General features: G+C 40.5%; 1 protein-coding gene across 2 annotated transcripts in view; it reads right to left on the reverse strand.

Moving 5' to 3' along the window:
* Positions 1 to 714: 714 nt before the first annotated feature.
* Positions 715 to 19953, reverse strand: part of LOC121958654 (poly [ADP-ribose] polymerase tankyrase-2) — a 29173-nt gene continuing 9934 nt past the window's right edge. Inside the window, exons 10-30 of one of the 2 annotated variants that reach the window (XM_088069593.1) lie at positions 19302 to 19379; positions 18197 to 18305; positions 17434 to 17555; positions 16674 to 16765; positions 16504 to 16582; positions 15803 to 15974; positions 15289 to 15368; positions 14129 to 14274; positions 13466 to 13631; positions 13130 to 13349; positions 12478 to 12587; positions 10386 to 10574; positions 9893 to 10241; positions 9239 to 9321; positions 8797 to 8917; positions 8495 to 8592; positions 7786 to 7860; positions 6354 to 6459; positions 5606 to 5792; positions 5359 to 5515; positions 715 to 4237 (exon numbers count right to left, since the gene is read on the reverse strand). In XM_088069593.1, coding sequence (XP_087925719.1) covers positions 4175 to 4237; positions 5359 to 5515; positions 5606 to 5792; positions 6354 to 6459; positions 7786 to 7860; positions 8495 to 8592; positions 8797 to 8917; positions 9239 to 9321; positions 9893 to 10241; positions 10386 to 10574; positions 12478 to 12587; positions 13130 to 13349; positions 13466 to 13631; positions 14129 to 14274; positions 15289 to 15368; positions 15803 to 15974; positions 16504 to 16582; positions 16674 to 16765; positions 17434 to 17555; positions 18197 to 18305; positions 19302 to 19379 — 2802 coding nt within the window. In that variant the 3' untranslated portion in view covers positions 715 to 4174. Of the gene's footprint in view, positions 4238 to 5358; positions 5516 to 5605; positions 5793 to 6353; positions 6460 to 7785; positions 7861 to 8494; positions 8593 to 8796; positions 8918 to 9238; positions 9322 to 9892; positions 10242 to 10385; positions 10575 to 12477; positions 12588 to 13129; positions 13350 to 13465; positions 13632 to 14128; positions 14275 to 15288; positions 15372 to 15802; positions 15975 to 16503; positions 16583 to 16673; positions 16766 to 17433; positions 17556 to 18196; positions 18306 to 19301; positions 19380 to 19953 lie in introns of both variants that reach the window. The other variant, XM_088069592.1, reaches the window with a different exon arrangement.

Below are 19953 nucleotides of genomic sequence, written 5' to 3' on the forward strand. Positions count from 1 at the left end.
GTAATGCACTCACTGTGGCTGCGTGGATATCCTGAGGCTCATTTTAAAGTCTGAGATCAGCTCATCAAACTGCAGATCACACAGGAAGCCTGAACAGACTCAGCTGATCCTGCAATAACACACAGAGTCCTCATTCAGTCGTCTGTCGGTCAATATTTCAAATATTTTGCAAAATAAAGTGAGAATTACCTGATTCTGGCTCAAACACAAACGCTTTCTCTGTTTAGACACATCAGAGGTTAAAGGAAATATTTAAAAGCTGCTAAAAGTGATTATTTTTTAAATGGACTGTTTGTGCATTTTACACATTTTTCATTCACTTTGTGATAACTGTGTGTGTGTTGATGCATGTGTCCTAAATGTAGTCCAGATTGTGTATTTGAGTGTAATCAGTGAATTTGCAGCTCAGCTCCTACAATAAGTCTAAAATACACTGTGGAAACTAAATAGTTACATTCAGACTGTTCAGGTCCAAAAATGCTCCATTGAAACCCATTCAAACTGACATTTTTGATCCCACAGCCATCAGAGCAGAAAAACAGGACTTGTATTATTTCTGGGTGTCATTTTGGGCTTTTGACTCTGAATTTGTCATTTTGACTATTTTCCACCTGATATTTGTCGACAATGTTTTTTTTGTAAATTTGAATGAGCAAAGTGTTAATTTGAGTATATTTTTCTAAAATGAGTGCGACAGAAACACAAACAAATATCCACCAATAATTATTTATATTTTTAAAACAAAGCGGTCAGTGGGCAGATAGAGTTTAACATTTTGTTCTTGACAATGTTCAGAAAGTTCAAATCTTTTTAAAAGATGCTAAAAATTCCCTCCACACTCCCTGCACTCATGTCACTTAACCCTTTGACACCTAAAACACACTGACTTGAATTTTAAAAGGCATGAGAGGAAGAAGGTGAAAAGCAACTTCACTAAAATGGCCAAAAATTAGCAAGAAATTTACACAAAGTTACAAAAAAGTTACCAGAAAATAAGCAAAAAAAGGGAAAAATCAGAAACAAACACAAAAAATGACCTTAAAGTGATTAAAAAGGGGGAAAAAAATTATAAACAATGTTTTATTTTGTAGAATAACTCTACATGTACAAGATTTATAAATGAAAACTTCCGGACATTTTTCCTTGTTATTTTTTTTTAATATTATATATTTTCCCCCAGTTAATTTTCAGATGAATTTTTTTATCACCTTATATATATAATTTTTTTTGCAAATTGCAGGACATTTCTTTCCAAGTTACTCATTGCCTTTTTTCCCCACATTTTTTTCAAAATAATTTAAAACAGTTTCCTCAGATTTCAGAGGTTTAGACGCTTGTTAAAGGCGTCTGAACGCAGCACGAGAAAACTGATGATGATTCAGGTGCTAAAGGGTTAACTAACATCTAATGCACTTTGTGGTTGAATGTTTTTTTTCTCTTTAATGACGCTTTTGAACACGTGAAACACGGCGTGAAGAGTTTGTTTCCAAAAAATGACACTTTTTTTCCGGCCAAACTCTTTAAATTCTTTAAATAGCACCATTTTGTTCGATCAATCATTTTGTGGAGTCGGTGAGACGTTAAGCGTCACATTTTGGATTCAGGCGCTTCACGCTCAGCTGCTGGTTTCCTCCCAGTCTGCACCACCAACCAAGGAGGCCGCAGCCAGTCCGACATACGGCGCCACGCGTCAGGGCGCGAAACGTCCCCGTTAACTTCACATCACAGACGACAGCAGAAGTCACGACAGCAGAACAGTCCGAGCAAATTTACAAACATCACATTCAGGTCCTGTTTTCGCTCCTCTGTGGGTTTTAACAGTCCGACTGGAGAGAGCAGAAATGAAGTTTTTAAATCAGAGGAAAAAAATGACTTCAGCGAGCAGCGAAACTTTAGGATTTAACAGTTTAAATATAGTTTAATTTCTCAGGCTGTGACAGATCAGTGTGACCCACATGAGCTTTTTCTCCAGAGGGACAGAAACTGATAAAACTGCCCGCTGTGCAAAGACAATTTTAGGAAAAATGAATCTCTGAATGTGTCAAAGCCAGAAAAATTAAATATATATATTTAAAATAATCTCAAAATTTGGCAGCTCATGGATAGATCATATTCAGGCTTAAGAACTGTGACTCATATGAGCTTTTTCTCCAGACGGAGACAAACTGATAAAATTGCAGACAATTTTAGGAAAATTGAATCACCGAATGTGCCAAAGCCAGAAAAATTGAATAAAAAAAAACCTCACAAAATTGGGGACACATGGATAGATCTTGGTTTTCGTATTCAGACTTAAAAAGTGTGAACCACATGAGCTCTGCCTCTAAACAGAGACAGAAACTGATAAAATTGACGGCTGTGCAAATTAATTTTTTTGAAAATGAATCGCTGAATGTGCCAAAGACAGAAAAAAAAAAAATATATATATATATATATATAAATAATAAAAAAAAAATTCTAAAAAAATGGCGACACATGGATATGATGGACTGGAAGTCAGTCACAGATATAACAGCTTATGACCGATTGATCGATCGAAGAAAACAAGATTTTGGAAAACAAATAAAAATCAGGGCATCAAATGAACCGTTAACTGGGAGTTTTGGGTCCGATTGAGCGCAGCAGGGAAACCTCTAACGTGGAAAAAACATTTTTAGTTTGTGCAGCTGTTCAAAAAAGGTCTCAGCTGTTATATTTTTTGGTGTAACTGGCTGATCAATGCAAAATGATCCAATCACAGGCTGCTCCTCTGGAAGGCTGACTGATGAATTTAACTCTCCAAAAACCGCACAGAGAAAATCTAAGACTTTTTTTTACATTATAAATGTTAATAAACTAACATGCTTGTAGAAAAAAATAGGAAAACACAACATCTTTGTAAAATAACACTTGAGCGGGACAGGATGTTGTTTTTGGAAACGTCAGTCAGGGAGAGACGCTTCAGAAAAGATCGATCACCTTCAACAACGTCAGAGTGTCTCAGACACGGAAACAGACGGAGAGCAAAGTGTTTCAGGGACGGTTCGTGTTTCGGAGAACAGTCGACGCTTCACACAGAAGATCTCTACAATCAGCTGTTTCAAAAATGAGACGTCTCCAATTCAGTATCTACCAAAATGTCTCCTCCTCTGCTCCTGAGACGCCCGAGCGACGGACAAAAAAGCGTTTTTGCAGAACATTAAGAGGTCACAGTGAAGTTGACCTCTTGGATATAAAATGTCAGAACTTCGTAATTATATCCTGTTCTGTGACCTGGACGTTTGTGTGAAATGTGTGTGTATGAATTGAGTTATGGCCAAAAAACATGTTTTATGAGGTCACTGTGACCTCGACCTTTGACCTTCAGCTACCATTCAAATCAGTTTATTCCTGAGCCCAAGTGGACGTTTGTGCCAAATTTGAGGAAACTCCATGTTCAAATACTGCGTTCACGAATATGACACAAATGCAAGGTCACACTGACCTTTGAACACCAAAATCTTACTAATTCATTCTTGAGTCCACTCTTACGTTTGTGTCAAATTGGGGGAAAAAAATCATCATAATGTTCTTGAGATATGGCATTCACAAGAACAGGACAGACAAGGTCACAGTGACCTTGGCATTTGACCTATGACCACCAAAATCTTACCAATTCATCACTGAGTCCAAGTGGACGTTTGTGCCAAATTTAAAGAAAATCCCTCATGGCGTTCTTAAGATATCATGTTTACGAGAAGGGTTGGACGGACAGACTGTCTGTCCTCAGCTGTCAGCAGAGCGGAGACAAAACAACAGAATCTGAGTTTAGAAAATACATCCCACCAGGACAACGACGTCTATGTTATCTAATCCAAATCCAACTGTCGATGGCGTGCTTTGTGTCTAAGTGACGTGATGAAAGTGACACATCTCCTCAAAAAGTGCTGCGCCCTGAACTGATACCGATTTAGTGACAAAAGGACAAAATCAACAGTCACATCACATCACGTCATGATACAACCCGGGATTCATAAAGTGCATAAACAAACCATAGAAAAGAAAACACCTGATAAAAACCTACATGTTTTTTATACATTGTATAAATAAAGTTTGTCTTTGTGCATGCAGTTAGTGACGCAAAGGCTCAGCTGACAGGACGAGGCGAGCGCTCTTCTTCTGCATTTCTCCTCCTGCAGCCGACGCCCCGACCTCCTCATCCGTCTGCAGACTCGTCAGGCTTCATGATCTGGTACGTGATCAGGTACTCCGGGTACGCCTGTGGACGGACACACAGGAGTACGCTGAAACTCAAAGACGGAAATCCCATGGTGACATTGCAATGGACGCAATGTCACCGTGACCTTTGACCCCCAAATTCTAATCAGCTCATCGTTGAGTCCAAGTGAACGTCTGTGTCGAATTTGAATTTGTGTCGAATTAAGGCGTTCCTGATAGTGAAGAATAATGAAGAAAACGAAGTATGAAGCATACTGTCCAGGGCCCTCAGCAGAGGAGACACAGGAGGTCGCTGAGAGCGCCACACGCTGGAGGGGCAAAGCTGTCCGCGCCAAAAAAACCCAAAACGGTAATAATTCTCTGCGCCCGTTAGCGCCCTTTCTTCATGTTCTGCCTTGAAAATAACAAATGAAGAAATAAAGAGAGAAATAATCCTAAACTCGGCGCCCCTGCTGTTTCTCATCATTGACCTGCTGACCAGCCCGCACCGTGAGACCTGACGGGCTGCGGACCGAAGACAAAGACGGGGACGAGTTACAGACAACGGTGTCTCCGCCGGAGTCTCCGCTCTTATTCTCCGCCGTTGTCTCTGAACGTCCGCGCCGCTCTCCGGCCTACTTAGGGACTGTCCTGTAGCTGCTTCCTGACAGTTTGGGGAACGTTCCTCTCTATAGATCCACCAGAACTCAAACACAATATTATTTTCGGCATCAAGTTTACTAGAATGTGAGACACGAGGTAACGGTGACCTTGCCCTTTGACCCATGACCATCAAATTGTAATCAATACATGGTCGAGTCAAAATGGATGTTTGTGCCAAATTTGAAGCAATGCCTTCATTTTGCTCCTCAGATAAAGCATTGACTATCACTGACGCGGAGAAATAAACTGTATTAATGAAGTAACAATTTTAACACAAAATGTTATTCTACCACCTCTAAATCTGAGAGTTCACCTTAATTTTCACATCTTTTTTTTTTACAAACAGGCATAAATATCCCGTCAGCAATGACAGAAAGGGTAAGGACCTGTTTTTTTTAAACTAAAAAAACCTGTAATTCAACAATAAGCAAATACAAACGGATCATGTTAATATTTAATATGGTCGCATTATTATAAATGATAAAATAAAAATGAAAATGTGTGAGAGTCACTGCTGACCTGCTCTCCTCTGTAGATGACGTACTCGGCCAGAGCGAGGCCGTTCACGCTCGGCCTGCCGGTGACCGAGTGGTGACCCGGCGGAGAGTGAGCCATCTTCATGGCGCTGAACTGCAGGAAGGACTTCCCCAGAGTCACCCTGCAGAACAACAGGTGCCTGCCAGGGACAAAAAGCATTAGAGCCACAGAGACGCTGTTATCAAAAACACTGCAGACACATAAACCAGGTGGAGTCCAGGTGGCTCACCTGTGGCACACGTAGCAGGAGCGGTCTTTGTGCAGCGGACAGCCCGTCCCTCCTCCGATCCCGTGGACGTACTGGTTGCTCTTTGACGAGTTCTCGGCGAAGTAGATCCCGGCGCCAAACATCCCGCCGATGTAGGCGTGACGCTCGTCAAAACCTTTGTGGATGATGGCGTTTACGAACGGAGAGCCTGGGAGGAAACGGTCACAAAATCGTCTATACAAACTCCACCGGAGCTAATATTACTACTACTTTACTACTGTTACTGCAGCTGCTACTTCTGCTGTTACTATTATTAGTACTACTACCACTGCTGCTTCATCTAATGTGACACCTGCTGCTATTTGTACTTCTATTAGTACTGCTACTCCAACTACTACTACTACTACTACTACTACTACTACTTCTACTAACACTGCTACTGTTACAATCACTATAGTTGGTGCTACTACTACGACTATTACTACTGCAGTTTTTCCCGCCCTAATCACCACTATTTCTCCCACAAATGATTGTACTACTTGTGTACAACAAACCCCTGCTGATGCTGGTCTTGTCTGCTGGTCTCGTATTGTCGTCGTCCAGCTCACATCCACTAAAATCACATCCAATCTGCCGTTTTCTGTCTCCCTGATCCTGTATGAATGCAGCATAAATCTACAGCTACCACTTCTTGCGAAACCACAACAATCAATACTACTACAATAACCACTGTTACTGCTACTACTAAAAGTACAGTCAGTATTCGGACCGTGGAAGAGCATGCGCTCGTTGGAGTGGTTGTGGTTTTCCTCTGAAACCTCCTTCCTGCGGTGGGTGTATCTCTCCCACAGCTTCTTGTTGCAAACCTTCTGGATCTGAAACACAAGAGGTCACACAGAGGTCAATTAAAGGTCAGACAAATTTAAATTTTGGTTTATGACCAAAGACCTGCGACGCTTACATAACATCTGCCTCACTGCTCATTCGTATGAAGACATGTCAGCATTAGGGGTGGAAATCACAGTTATTAGGATATGATATTATATCAGTTCTTTGGACAATGATAATAATTTGTTGATATCTCAAAGTCTGCCACGATAAAATATTTTATTTTTATCTCTTTTTTTAAATTCTGATTTTCGTTCATTTTTTCCCAGGAGCAAACAGCAACACTGCACATCACATGACTGGTCCACCAATGCAAAAAAATAAATAAATGAATAAAATAAAAGTGAAGGCATTGCATAGTAAGAGGCACAATATGATGAGGTCAAATAACGAGTATTTTGTACATCAATCTCATTCATATCCATTTACTCCAACTCAGATATTTGTCAGAGAGTTTTTTATCTTTCTAAGTAAATTATTTCAGTCATTGAGACTCCAACAATTCGCTCACTTTCTGCAAAAACAGATGACAGACAAACAAAAGACCAAGAAAAGTTTGAATTTCACAAACTTTTGAAACTTTTGAGCATCTGCTGCTTGAATTTGAGAAAAAAAAAACTAACTGTAGGTTTATTCAAATGTGATGAGTCACAAAACACAAAGGAGCGTTATATAATCAAGCAAGTTTTGAATGCAGAAAATCTCTTCTGTCTTTTTAAAAATGATATTTTTACATACAAACTATGATTCAAAGCAGGTAAAGTGACAGGCAGAAATGCAAAGGTTTAATTTCAGACTCTGGGCAAATTGGCCTGAGTTCTTTAAAACATGGGAAAAGACAACAAGAAACTTTAGAAGAAATGATACAGAAATTAGCAAGAAAAAGGTAAAAAATACAAGGAAATTAGCAAAATACAACAACGAAAACAAAACACCCCCCCCCAACAAACAAACAACTACAAAAATTAAAAAAAAAAAACCCTAACCAAACAAGGAAATGATCTGAAAAACAACAAACTGTTCTAATAATAATTCTGTAAATATATAATTATCATAATTATAGATGTATGTTCCCTGGATATTTTTCCTTATCTTAAATAGAAAATCTAAATCTTTTTTGCTCCGGGTTTCAAAGGTTCACTTATATTTACTTTAGGTATTTATATATTTATTTACTTTACTTAATGCTTGTGAAAGGTTTCTGAATGCAGCACGAGAAAAGTGATGTCAGTCCAGGTTTTAAAGGGTTAATTTGACTGTCTGTGCATGAAGTGTACCTGTAGTCGACAAAGTTTACGGAGAGTAAACGTTACCTTGACCAGGTTGTATCTGTTGAATACTCCTCCAGCGTGTCCGCCGTCTCGGTGCTCTCTGATCGTACTCTGCATCTGAACACACACACACACACACACACACACACACACACACACACACACACACACACACACACACACACACACGTCTCATTGGTCAAATCTGAAGGTCACGTGATTAACCACGAGGAGACGTTGTTCTGCAATGTGACATTTCATAATTTTATCTGAAAAACTGAATTTTTTGCAGCATTTTGAATGCCGTCCTCATGTAAACTGTTGCAGTCTGAAGAAAAATGTTACCTTTAAACATCAGTTTTTCACTTACAGAGCAAATCAGTCTTTGTAAAAACAAATGATCAACATCTCTCTGCTGTCTACATAAAGTCTACAAACTCTCTGAATTCAGATGATGAGACGTGAACTTTTGACAGCAGTTTGAAATCTGCCTTTCCATGCACAGACAGCTGATATCCCGCCCCCTGCTGGTTGGTTCGGTCATCTCGGGTTTGTCTCTCGTGGCTTGTCCTTGGTCTCTGAAGTTGTGAGTTCAAGCTTCATGTGATGCAGAATGCATATTTTAATGCCAAATTGTTCATTGTCTTCCAATTCGTGTGCTGCTTGCTGCTAAAAAACGCGACACCCGACACGTTGCCAAAGTCTTTTTATGATCATCGGTAGAAACAGTTGTGTAAGTGTGAGCTCGTACCTCCTCCTCCACCGACTGAAACTCTTTATCATCGGCAGCAAGATCGATCAGGATCGTCCCGCTGTTGGCTGTGTTCAAAGTCAGGTAGGGGTTCACACCTGACACACACACACACACACACACACACACACACGGATCAAGATTACACATACAAATCTTTTCTCGAATTTGAAGCAAAAAAGACAAGAAGAAATGATATATATGTCGTGTTTAACTGTGCATGTGTGTGTGTTAAAGAATGTGTCTTTAAGTGTGTGTGTGTGTGTTTAAGAGTGTGTCATTGATTGTGTGTGTGTCCTCACTCTGCGGCCCGCTGATGAGCCTCTCCACGCCTTTGATGATCTTGTGTCGGTGTCCGTAGGCGTTGATGCCGATCTCCTTCAGCTCACGGTGACCCATCTCCACCAGCACATCCAGAGTGATCTGCATGCACGCACATGCACGCACGCACGCACGCACGCACACACGCACGCACACAAGCCATAAAAAGTCATCAGACGTTGTATTATCAGTCTTTTCTGCCTCCTTGTGGCTAAAAATCACCAAATGCAGCTTTAATGTCAAACCAACATCATGTTTTGTCTGAGAAAATGACCGTTTTATTAATTTTGTTCTCTATAAGTGCATGATTTATTTTCATATTTTACTGGTAACTAAAATAATCCGGTCATATCGTTAAAAACTGTAAAATTTCCATCATCCAACAAGAAAAATAAGGGTTGTTTCTTTCGTTGCTAATCTCACCTGCTCTCTGTCGAAGATCTCCAGAAGATGCTCCAGTCCCAAATTCTTCAAGAACTGACAGATACTGAACTCAACACCTGGAACTACACACACACACACACACACACACACACACACACACACACACACACACACACGAATAAAAACATCAGCCTTGTATTTCAATGATTACTGATAAATGAATTGGAAAAGTGTGAGTATTACACTAACCCGGCTGCAGGGACGGCAGTCTGCATTACAGCACGGGAGGAACTTTTACTTTGTAAAACCTCAGGGAGATATTTTTATTTCTCTGATTTTTTATTTAAATTTTCAAAAAAATTCTGCAAACTTGCTGTATTTGATGTTTATTTGCTAAAGGCATTTCAACAAAGTTTTGCGTTGGGAGTTTGTTATTTATATATATAAAAATATATATTTTCCTATATATTGTCATAGCACTCTTGCATGTATGAAAGATGCTATAAAAATCAAGATTTTAAAATTATTATTATTAAATAAGTAAAAGTGGTCTTTTAACTGATTCGTTTGATTTGCTTAAACTTAGATCCAAACTTTAAAAAAGGAAGGCGGCAATTTGGGGAACAGTCTTGTGGGCAGTTTGGAAAGAAGTGACAAACTGTTAAAGTCGTTCAGGTCATTTTATCGACTCACCGTCCTCTTTTTTCTCAGCGCCCAGCGAGCCTTCGACCGCCGACAGCAGCGCCGACATCTCAGGAAACGCAGAGGACGTTGAAGATGACGGCTGTGATGAGTTTGAAGCATTAGAAGGAGCAGCGGCGGCGGCGTTGCTGTTTGTCGTAGCTGCTGCTGTGGCGTCAAGACCAGAGGAGGAGGAGGAGGAGGAGGAGGAAGAGGAGGAGGAGGAGAGAAGTGGTGGGACCACAGCGACAGGTGGAGCACCAGAGGCCGTCGCCGCCACGCTGATGACCTGAGGTTTATAACAGCCAGGGAGAGCAGAGGGAGGCATGGCTGCTGTCAGCAACGCCCGCACATCATCAGCCTGCAGGAGGAGGAGGAGGAAGAGGAGGAGGAAGAGTAGGAGGAAGAGTAGGAGGAGGAGTAGGATAAACATTAAGACAATCCATCCACAATTAGTCTGTACATATTACTGTGGACTGTCCCTTTAAACGAGCCTGGGACGAACCGTGACCAGGTCCAGAGACGACTGTCCCTCCTGGTTTCGGAGGGTGGGGTCGGCGCCGTGAGCCAACAGGAGGGCACACAGCTGCGTCCGGCCCTTCTGAGCGGCCTCGTGCAGCGGCGTGAACGCCCACTTGTCGGTGGCGTTGACGCAGGCGTCGTACTTGATGAGCAGAGCGGCCACGTCTACGTGCTGGAGCACAAATACAAAGAGGAAGCCAGAATCAACGCCATGTCTCATATTTCAATCGAGGAAAAGTTATATCGCGATTTATATCGTTATCGTTTTATCGCCCAGCTCTATCTGTGGGATCAAAAATGTCAGTTTGAATGGGTTTCAATGGAGCATTTTTGGACCTGAACAGTCTGAATGTAACTATTTAGTTTCCACAGTGTATTTTAGACTTATTGTAGGAGCTGAGCTGCAAATTCACTGATTACACTCAAATACACAATCTGGACTACATTTAGGACACATGCATCAACACACACACAGTTATCACAACAGGAAGAAGGAAAGAGACTAAAATGAGACAAACAGTTTCTCAGGCTGAATTAAAATATTTTATATTTCAAGCGGTTTTCTTTTATGAGCATTTTGCTGCGAGTGTTGAGTTCGATCCAGAAACAAACTGCTCCGTGACGTCAGCTCTCTCTTTGTGCAGCCTCGTTTAAATAAACATTACACCTGTTTGTTCTTCTCCTCCCACCTGTGCACCAAAAAAACCCCAAAAAACACAAGGTAGACAGACAAAATAAAACTTTAAGGTCATAAAAACACCAAACTGCAGCTCCATGGCAACAAAACAGGAGAGCGAACGGAAAAGAGAGGAGAGGACGAGCTGAGCGAGAGAGAAATGAGACTGTTTTAATCAACTGCTGGGACTGGACAAGAGGCCTGGAGAGCCACACACACACACACACACACACACACACACACACACACACACACACACACACACACACACGGTGCAGTCACAGAGTCCTTCGACTGATGAGCTGCTGATTGAAGAGACAGAAAGTGGACACCAGTGATGAGGAGTGAAATGACACATGTATATGTTCAGAGTGTGAGTGAGAGTGTGTGTGTCTGTGCGTGCGTGCGTGTGTGTGTGTGTGTGTGTGTGTGTGTGTGTGTGTGTGTGTGTGTGTGTGTAAATGACTCAATGCAGACAAAGCCAGAGTCGGGTCACAAACTGTTCTTACAGACGGCCAAATAAAAACCAGCTTAACCCTTTGAAACCTGGCGAACTGGCTGAATGAAATTGGTAAGTACAAGAAAATGACCTGAAAATGATCTAAAATACAGAAAAGATTGAGACAAGCTAAAGATAAAGGAGAGACAAACAAAAAAATATAATGATTCAGTAACTTAATTTAAAATAATTTAAAAATGATAAATATACACACATTTTTTTACGAGTTTTTTTTCTTTTTTCCCTTAAATTGTTTCCCGAACAAAGTTATTTCTAAAACTACATTTTTCTTGAAATTTGTGGAAGACTGAAACTGAATTTCCCATTTGGGATTTATAAAGTATATAAATTAAAAAATTTAAATTGCTCATTGCTTTTTTCCCCTCAATGTTTTTGAAAAAAATCACATCAATTTGCTCAGTTTTCAAAGGTTTCATTTTATGTGAAAAGCATCTGAAAGCAGCAAAAAATAAAAAATAAAAAAGTGATGTCGCTCTCACCTGAGCAAACTGGCTGACATGTCTTTCAAAAACATTGGAAAATGGAAAGAATTAATCACCTAAACATTTACAAGAAATTAGTAAAAAGTACAAAAATAATACCTGTAAATTAGTTAAAAAAGAGAAAAAAAACAAACAGATGGCAAAACTTTTTAAAAAATTAAATTACTTTAAAAATTCTAATAATTCTGTGACATAAATTTAAATATGTAACTATGATAATTATAAATATAGTTTTATTTAATTTACCCCTAGCTTTTTTTCCTATACATTTTCTCTAGCTTCTAAAAAAAATTATTTTAGAAGTGTTTGCACTGCTGTCCTGAACAGCTGGTACATGCCGTGTGTGTGTGTGTGTGTGTGTGTGTGTGTGTGTGTGTGTGTGTGTGTGTCTTCTCACCCCGTAGGAGGCAGCGTTATGCAGAGGAATCAGTCCTCCTTTGTCTTGAGAGTTGACTTCGGCTCCGTGCTGCAGCAGGTACTCCGCCACCTCCAGGTTATTGTAGCCCGCTGTCTCACACACACACACACACACACACACACACACACACACACACACACACACACACACACACACACAGGGAGGGAGGGTTATGAACATCACTGAAGGTTAATATTCTCATATATGTCTGTTCTGATTCAGAATATTAAATATAAATTCAGTTTTGAAGAATTAAGACCCAAAAAGTTAAACTGATCACGTGCAGACGTATCAGTCCGCCTGATTTATAATTTTCTCACTTAAGTCTGCAGGAAACTCAATGTGTGTGTGTGTGTGTGTTCTCATGTGCAATCACACAGTTTTACCAATAAATGTTTTTCAAGTTTTAGTTTCAGTTTTCAATGACTTTGAGGAACATTTTTATGACTTTACGTATTCTGACAGGACTGGAAATGGCTATTTGCAAATCCATGACATTTCCAGGTTTTATGACCGTACGAACTCTGGGTCCAGGCTGAAGACGTTTTGTCTCGTTGTCACTCCTTCAGGCAGCTCCTTGTGTGTGTGTGTGTGTGTGTGTGTGTGTGTGTGTGTGTGTGTGTGTGTGTACCTGCCAGGTGCAGCGGTGTGGAGTGTCTCCCCTGTGTGTCTCTGCAGTTGACGTTGTCGTGCGTGCAGAGTTTCTTCACTCGGGCCAGGCAGCCTTTCTTGGCGGCGTCCAGCAGCGCGGCGTCTCCTCGCAGCAGGTCCTGGATGTCCGTGTCTGCGTCCTTCACCAGATCCAGAGGCGTGTTCCCGTCACGGTTCTTCCTGGTCGGGTCGGCGCCATGCTGGAGACAACAGAAGACATTACTGAGAGCTCGAAAACATGATGCAGCAAAGCCTCACCTGTGTGTGTGTCAGTGTGTGTCTGTGTGTGTGTGGGTGTGTGTTTGTGTGTGTATACCTGCAGCAGGAGTTTGCAGATGTCATATTTGCCCTTGGCAGCAGCTTCGTGCAGCGGTGTGAACTTCCAGAGGTCGGCCACGTTCACCACAGCGCCGTGAAGGACCAACAACTCGGCGACCTCGTAGTGACCGTATGAGCAGGCGTTATGGAGAGGAACCAGACCTCTGACACACACACACACACACACACACACACACACACAGATACTTTGAAAAATATTAATAAATACTAAATAAAAACATACTAATAGTAGCACTCATTAAATATGATCACTATGATCACTAAATAATAAAATACTAATACTAATAATACACAATTATCGTCGGTTGAGAGTCGTCACACTACTGAGAATCTTTAGTTCATCGTGTTCAACACGGCACTTATTTTGAAATGAAGATCTGCTGAATTTTGTGATGATCTACTAGAGTTTCAATAACCTCCAGAGAAGGCATTTTTGCTTTTTCCATTCTTGGATTCAAACACACTTTGGTCGAAAGAAAATGTTGCTTTTGTTCGCCATCGCAGGTCACAGTGAAGAAACGCGTGGAAACGTTTCGTTTCGGAGCGAGGACACTTTGATTTAACATAAGCCCAGAGGTAAAAGTAATAATGAAAAAACTCTGCAGGTCTCGTTATCCACGTCCAGAATAATCCTCCTCACCCTTTATCTTTGGCGTGCACGTCGGCTCCGTGCTGCAGCAGGAACTGGACGATGGCCAGGCGGTTGTAGCCGGCGGCGAAGTGCAGCGGCGTCGACTGTCGACCCTCCACGTCCCTGCAGTTCACGTTCTGCATCGTGCAGAGCTTCTACACAGACCGACAACGAACAGAGAGAAAGAAACGAGCAAACTTCATCCTCCACCAACACGGCGCTGTAGCAGCAGACAGCGAATCAAACCGAGAAGCTTCTGGAGATCAGACGCAGTAACATTCATCAGTAAGGTTTCTGTCTGCTCAAAAATGACTTCAGATTCTCTCTGTTAACCCCACGGGATGGTCTGTCCTGGGTGGTATGAAATATTTCAGAACTTCCTGAAATTTCACTGGGTTATACGGTGTAAACTACATACGAGTACAAATGGAGAAAAAGGAAACCTGGTGAGAAATGTTCCACAAATTGCAAGAAATGAATGGCTTTAAGAAATCATATTCAGAAAGTTAATTAAAACTTCAATAATAATGATAATTATTATTACCAATACTATTCTTTATAATCAATTGAATATTTAAAATAATGCTACAAAGTTATTTTGATTTTAAGCACTTTTTCCAGGTAATTTCCTTGTTTTTATTTTTAAATTTTTTTAAGCTCATGTTCAGGTCATCTTGTTTGTTGTTTTGTTTCTTCTTTTATAGCTCTTTGCTGTCTTCCCATGGTTTTGGACGAAATTTAGCCAGTTACCTAAAGTTTCAACATTTCAATGTGCAACATTGTTTTTTCTTCTTTTTACTTTTTTTGAGTGCTTATTTTTAGGTAATTGCTATTGCTATGTTTTTGGGAGTTTTCTGCTTAAGTTGCTTGTTGCCCTCTTCCCCCGACTTTAATACAAATCAAACCAATGTTTGTTTTTTTTAATTCTTTTTTTTTCTCTTTTGCTTATTTTTAGATAATTTTCTTATAACATTTCACTAATTTCTGGCTATTTTTTTTCTTTTCTTGTTCAGTTGGTTCTCGTTCTTCCAATTTTTTGATAAAAGTGTTTATTCAACGTTGAATACAACACTGTCATATTTTCAGGCATTTTCTCAGGTTTTACAGTGTTCATGGATCTACAGTAAAACTGGTAAAACACGGCTGTTAAAGAGTTAAATCTCTCTCACCTTGACGACGTCCAGATCTCCAGTTTTGGAGGCTTCCAGCAGCTGTCGGTCCACCTCAGAGTTCCCGATCAGGACTCCCTCTGCTGACAGACACAAAATATAAAACCATAAAACAACAATAATAACCAGCTCTCTGCAGGGCAGCAAAGTGAGAGCAGGAATTATTTCTCACAGAAAATTCTAATTTCTGCTAAAATCTTTAATGTTCGTACATATAGAGACACAGGAGGCTCGTGAAAAAACATACTGAAGGTTTCAGTTTGGTTTTAAAAATGAGCCCCAGCGGGAGTCGTCATAAAGTTTTACAAATTAGGGTTTACGTGCAGATCGCTGCCCTCTCAGCCTGACTGTAAGAGCTTGTAATAATTTGAGAGGAGCAGCGCTGGATTCTGACAGCACGTGTCCAAACTGACAGATCTCATTTCCTGTTGCACTCCCTGTAAACGTCTGTAACCTCGCTCTAATGATTTTGGAAAACACAGCTGCTGGATTTTGTACGTAACGAGCGGCGCACCTTGCAGAATCTCCTGCACGCTCTCGTTGCCGAGCTGCGACGCCGACAGTCCCTGCAGCGACGTGAGCAGCGGGTCGCAGCCGGCGCTCAGCAGCAGTCTGCAGGTCTGCAGGTGTCCGCAGCGGGCGGCTCGATGCAGCGCCGTCTGGCCGAGATGATCCACCACATTCACCTGCAAAGGAAGTTAGCCTCATCATCTCACAATGTAGTATTCATTTATCAAATTACTTTAAATGCAACAAAAAATAATTTAAAATAAATTCAGTTTTTGGTGCTGACAGACTTTAACCCTCAGGGACCGTTTGGTGCACTTTACACACTTTTCACGCTTCATTTTTTGATAATTTTGGCTGGGTTCATGCAGAAGGCGTTCATTTTGGCTAGATTTTTTGTTTAATCAGTGAATTTGCAGCTCAGCTCCTACAATAAGTCTAAAATACACTGTGGAAACTAAATAGTTACATTCAGACTGTTCAGGTAAAAAATGCTCCATTGAAACCCATTCAAACTGACATTTTTGATCCCACAGCCATCAGAGCAGAAAAACAGGACTTGTATTGAAGTTTTATATTTCTTTAAAGCTTGAGTTTGAGAGGTGCATTTTATGTACAGAGCGATACGAGTGTGCGTAGTATCTAAGCGGGCCCTAAGAGTTAAAACAACAAATCAAAACCAACATTTCAGCATGTCTGGTCGCTCACCTTGGCTTCATGTTTGACCAGCACCTCGATGACGTCGTTGTGGGATTTCTCCGATGCGATGTGGAGAGGAGTCAGCAGGCTGCAGCAGTGACATCATCCAGGTTATTAAAAAGCAGGTAATTTAGGGTGAAAATCTTTAAAACGAACCCCAGACTGGTCAGTATACTCACTCTTTCGTCTTCTCGTTGACGTTGGCGCCCTTCCTCAGCAGAAGTTCACACACTTGTTTCCTCTTCGGGTACGGAGAGGCAGACGCACAATGCTGAGGTGTTCGAACACACACACATTTACATATTAGTTTGTTCTCAGTGCGACGGAGGCTTTTATTTTATTAGCTTTATCATTTAAGAACTGACCACTGGACATGCTCATTCCTAATGGGCTGAATGAGGAGATTTCTTTTGCATTTTTCTAAATAAATTGTATTTTTTAATTTATCCAGTATACAAATTATTATTATTATTATTGTTATTATTATTGTTATTATTATTCATGTTTGCTTCCTATGTAATATTGTTAAATCCACTGAAGGGGGCCGTCTGGCCCAAAATGTAGCAATAAAAAAGTCATAATTGGAGTGCTGTCCTGATCCTTACTACAGAACTGATTACTTTAAAATTAACAGTAATATGAAGGTGGAACAATAAACAGCTGAGACGGATCCAGATTTCATCCTACTGCGTCTCTGTCATGCAGTGTGTACGAGTGTGTGTGAGCATGTGTGAGTATGTTCGAGTGTGTGTGAGTGTGTACGAGTGTGTGTGAGCGTGTACAAGTGTGGACAAGTGTGTGAGCGTGTACGAGTGTGTGTGAGTGTGTATGAGTGTGTATGAGTGTGTGCGAGTGTGTATGAGTGTGTGCGAGTGTGTATGAGTGTGTACGAGTGTGTGCGAGTGTGTTCGATTGTGTGTGAGTGTGTTCGAGTGTTACCAGCGCCGTCTCCTGGGTGTGCGGGTGTTTGAAGCTGAGGCTCTCCAGACTCAGGTGCTTCTTGACTCGCAGCACGTCGGCCTCCCGGGCGGCCTGCAGCAGGCTGTGACCTCTGAACTCATCTGTCAGGAGGGCGGAGTCGGAGAGCAGAGACAACGATATGAACACGGCACAAGAGGGAAATATTTAAGATCGCACTGTAAGAGTGAAGCCCGATGACTGTCTCGAGGCGTTTGTAGATTTTTAGACTAAGGTGTGACTTTAAAGAGACAGGTCACCTAAAAATGAAAATTCAATCGTTATCTCGTCCCCCTTAAGCGGACGGAAAGTCGGGGGAGGTTTTATAGCCGACAAAACACTGCGGAGACCAGGATTCAAACGTTAAAAATACAAAATAAAACCGCAAAATGTCTCCATACTGCTCATCCAAAGGGTCCTGAAGCCCCAAAGTGCCAAGTTGTTTTGAAAAACATCACTGGCGTCATATTTTTAGCCTCGCTGTAGTCTGTAGTGTGATGTTTGTATCAGGTGAATTTCCGTTCCTACAAGAACAATAACCACAATGATTTGAGGAAGAAAACCAGAAGAATATCGTTTTTTAAATTCTTCAGAGAGTCGGGTGAGTCTAACACTCTGTTAGGAGAGTTGTCGTCTTTTGGAGAAAGAGCTTAGTTTAAGAGATGTAAACACACGTAAAACATACAGTTACGCAACAAAAAATGTGACACTACAATAATAAAGACTGTAGATAAAGAGGACGTACAGGCCAGTTGCTCTTTGAGCTGCGCTGTGGGAGCGAGGTCGATGGAGCTTTTATTGTGACAGTTGAGGAAGGACGGGTCGGCTCCGTAACTGAGCAGCAGAGAGCACACCTGCACACAAACAAACAAATAACAAACAAACAAACAAACAAACAGGCACATGCAATAGTGTTTGTTTTTCATACATATAGGTTATATTTCTACTGATTTCTGAAATCAATAAAGGAAAGAAGGAAATGCTAAAAATGCTTTTGTTATATGAAGTCTATGTACTATTTATTTTAAATTATTTTTAAAAAATGTTTCTTTTTTGTTTTACTTGCTTATTTTTAATTTTTTTTTTTCTTTTAGGATAAACTGAATATCCTGTTTTTTCCTATTGAGATATATTTTTCCTTTTCAGTGTGTTACGTGTATCTCTGTGTTTTTATTGCCCCCGTAACAATCATCATCATTATTATTATTATTAATAATAATAAAACAACGTTATAATAAAACAAGAAAATTATCTGGAAAAAGTATATAATAACTGTGTAGCATGATTTCAAACATGAAATTATGGTCATTAAAAATAATAATTATAATTAAAGCAGTATTAATTTATTTATCACTATTTATTAGTATCTCTTAAGTTTTGTTTTGTGGGAGATGCTTTGCTCTTATATTGCTATATTAAAAAAACAATAAAGAACTCTGACTTTTGACTGAGGACTTATCTGAATCACTATCAGTACAAGTACAATTCTGAGATACTTGTACTTTACTTGAGTATTTCCATGTAAAGTTAACTAATTGCTGTATTTCAGGGGGAAATATTGCAATTTTTATTCAGCTTTTTGTTTTAAAGTAGAAGTACATGAAATTTGTGTGGGTGTGTGTTATTAACTGTGCAGCAGGAATTATTAAAACCTTCTTCAGGACTTCCTGCAGCCTCCGATCGCTGCTCTGAGGTCGGACTCCTGCTGCTTTCAAAATGAGACTGAAAACATCTCAGACGCGCCCTGCTGCGAACGCCGCCTCCCGCGTGGACCGCAGCTCATCACGCTGCGGCTGTAATTAGCAACATCAGTAAAAAAAGTAAAGTGGGATTTAAGAGAGGCGTCGTACCTCGACACGGTTCTTGGAGGCCGCTTCATGCAGAGGCGTGAACTGCCACAGGTCCATGGCGTTCACACAGGCTCCGTGCTGCACACACACGGACACTTTATTAGTTTAAAGACACAAAACATTAAAAACACCGTGTTATAGCTCTTAGATTTCTGCTTTTAACTTCACTGTCACACGTGTACGTCTACCCGTCTTTATTGTGCACGCCATTAACACGGTGCATCAGCAGGGTGTTAATAAAGTTATTATCCTTCAGATTTTCACGACATCAAACCACATTTTGATCGTATTTATGGTCAGAAAACACTTGCACTGGACCAACACAGAGCTTTTACCGTGAATTACTTTTTAATTCATCGCACTTTGCACATAACTAAGCTCATCTGAACAGGAATGAATCACTTTTGATGCATTTTATCCTCTGAGTCTTTTAAACTGTTGAGTTTTTCTACCATTGATCCTCTGATCTTTTGATTTTTATTATTTTTAGGTTTTAGTTGTTAAGTGTTTTCTAAACTTGTGTTTTTTAATCCATTTTTGTTTTTATCTATCTTATCTATTTGTTTTTAACTTGTTTTTTTGTCTTGTGTGATTCTTTTTACTGTGAGCTGTTTGGCATTTCCAATTTCCACCAGGATTAATTAAGTCTATC

The sequence above is a fragment of the Plectropomus leopardus genome, chromosome 19, assembly GCF_026936395.1.
Source record: "Plectropomus leopardus strain MGB_pleo_1.0 chromosome 19, ASM2693639v1, whole genome shotgun sequence".
Classification (NCBI taxonomy): Eukaryota; Metazoa; Chordata; class Actinopteri; order Perciformes; family Serranidae; genus Plectropomus; species Plectropomus leopardus.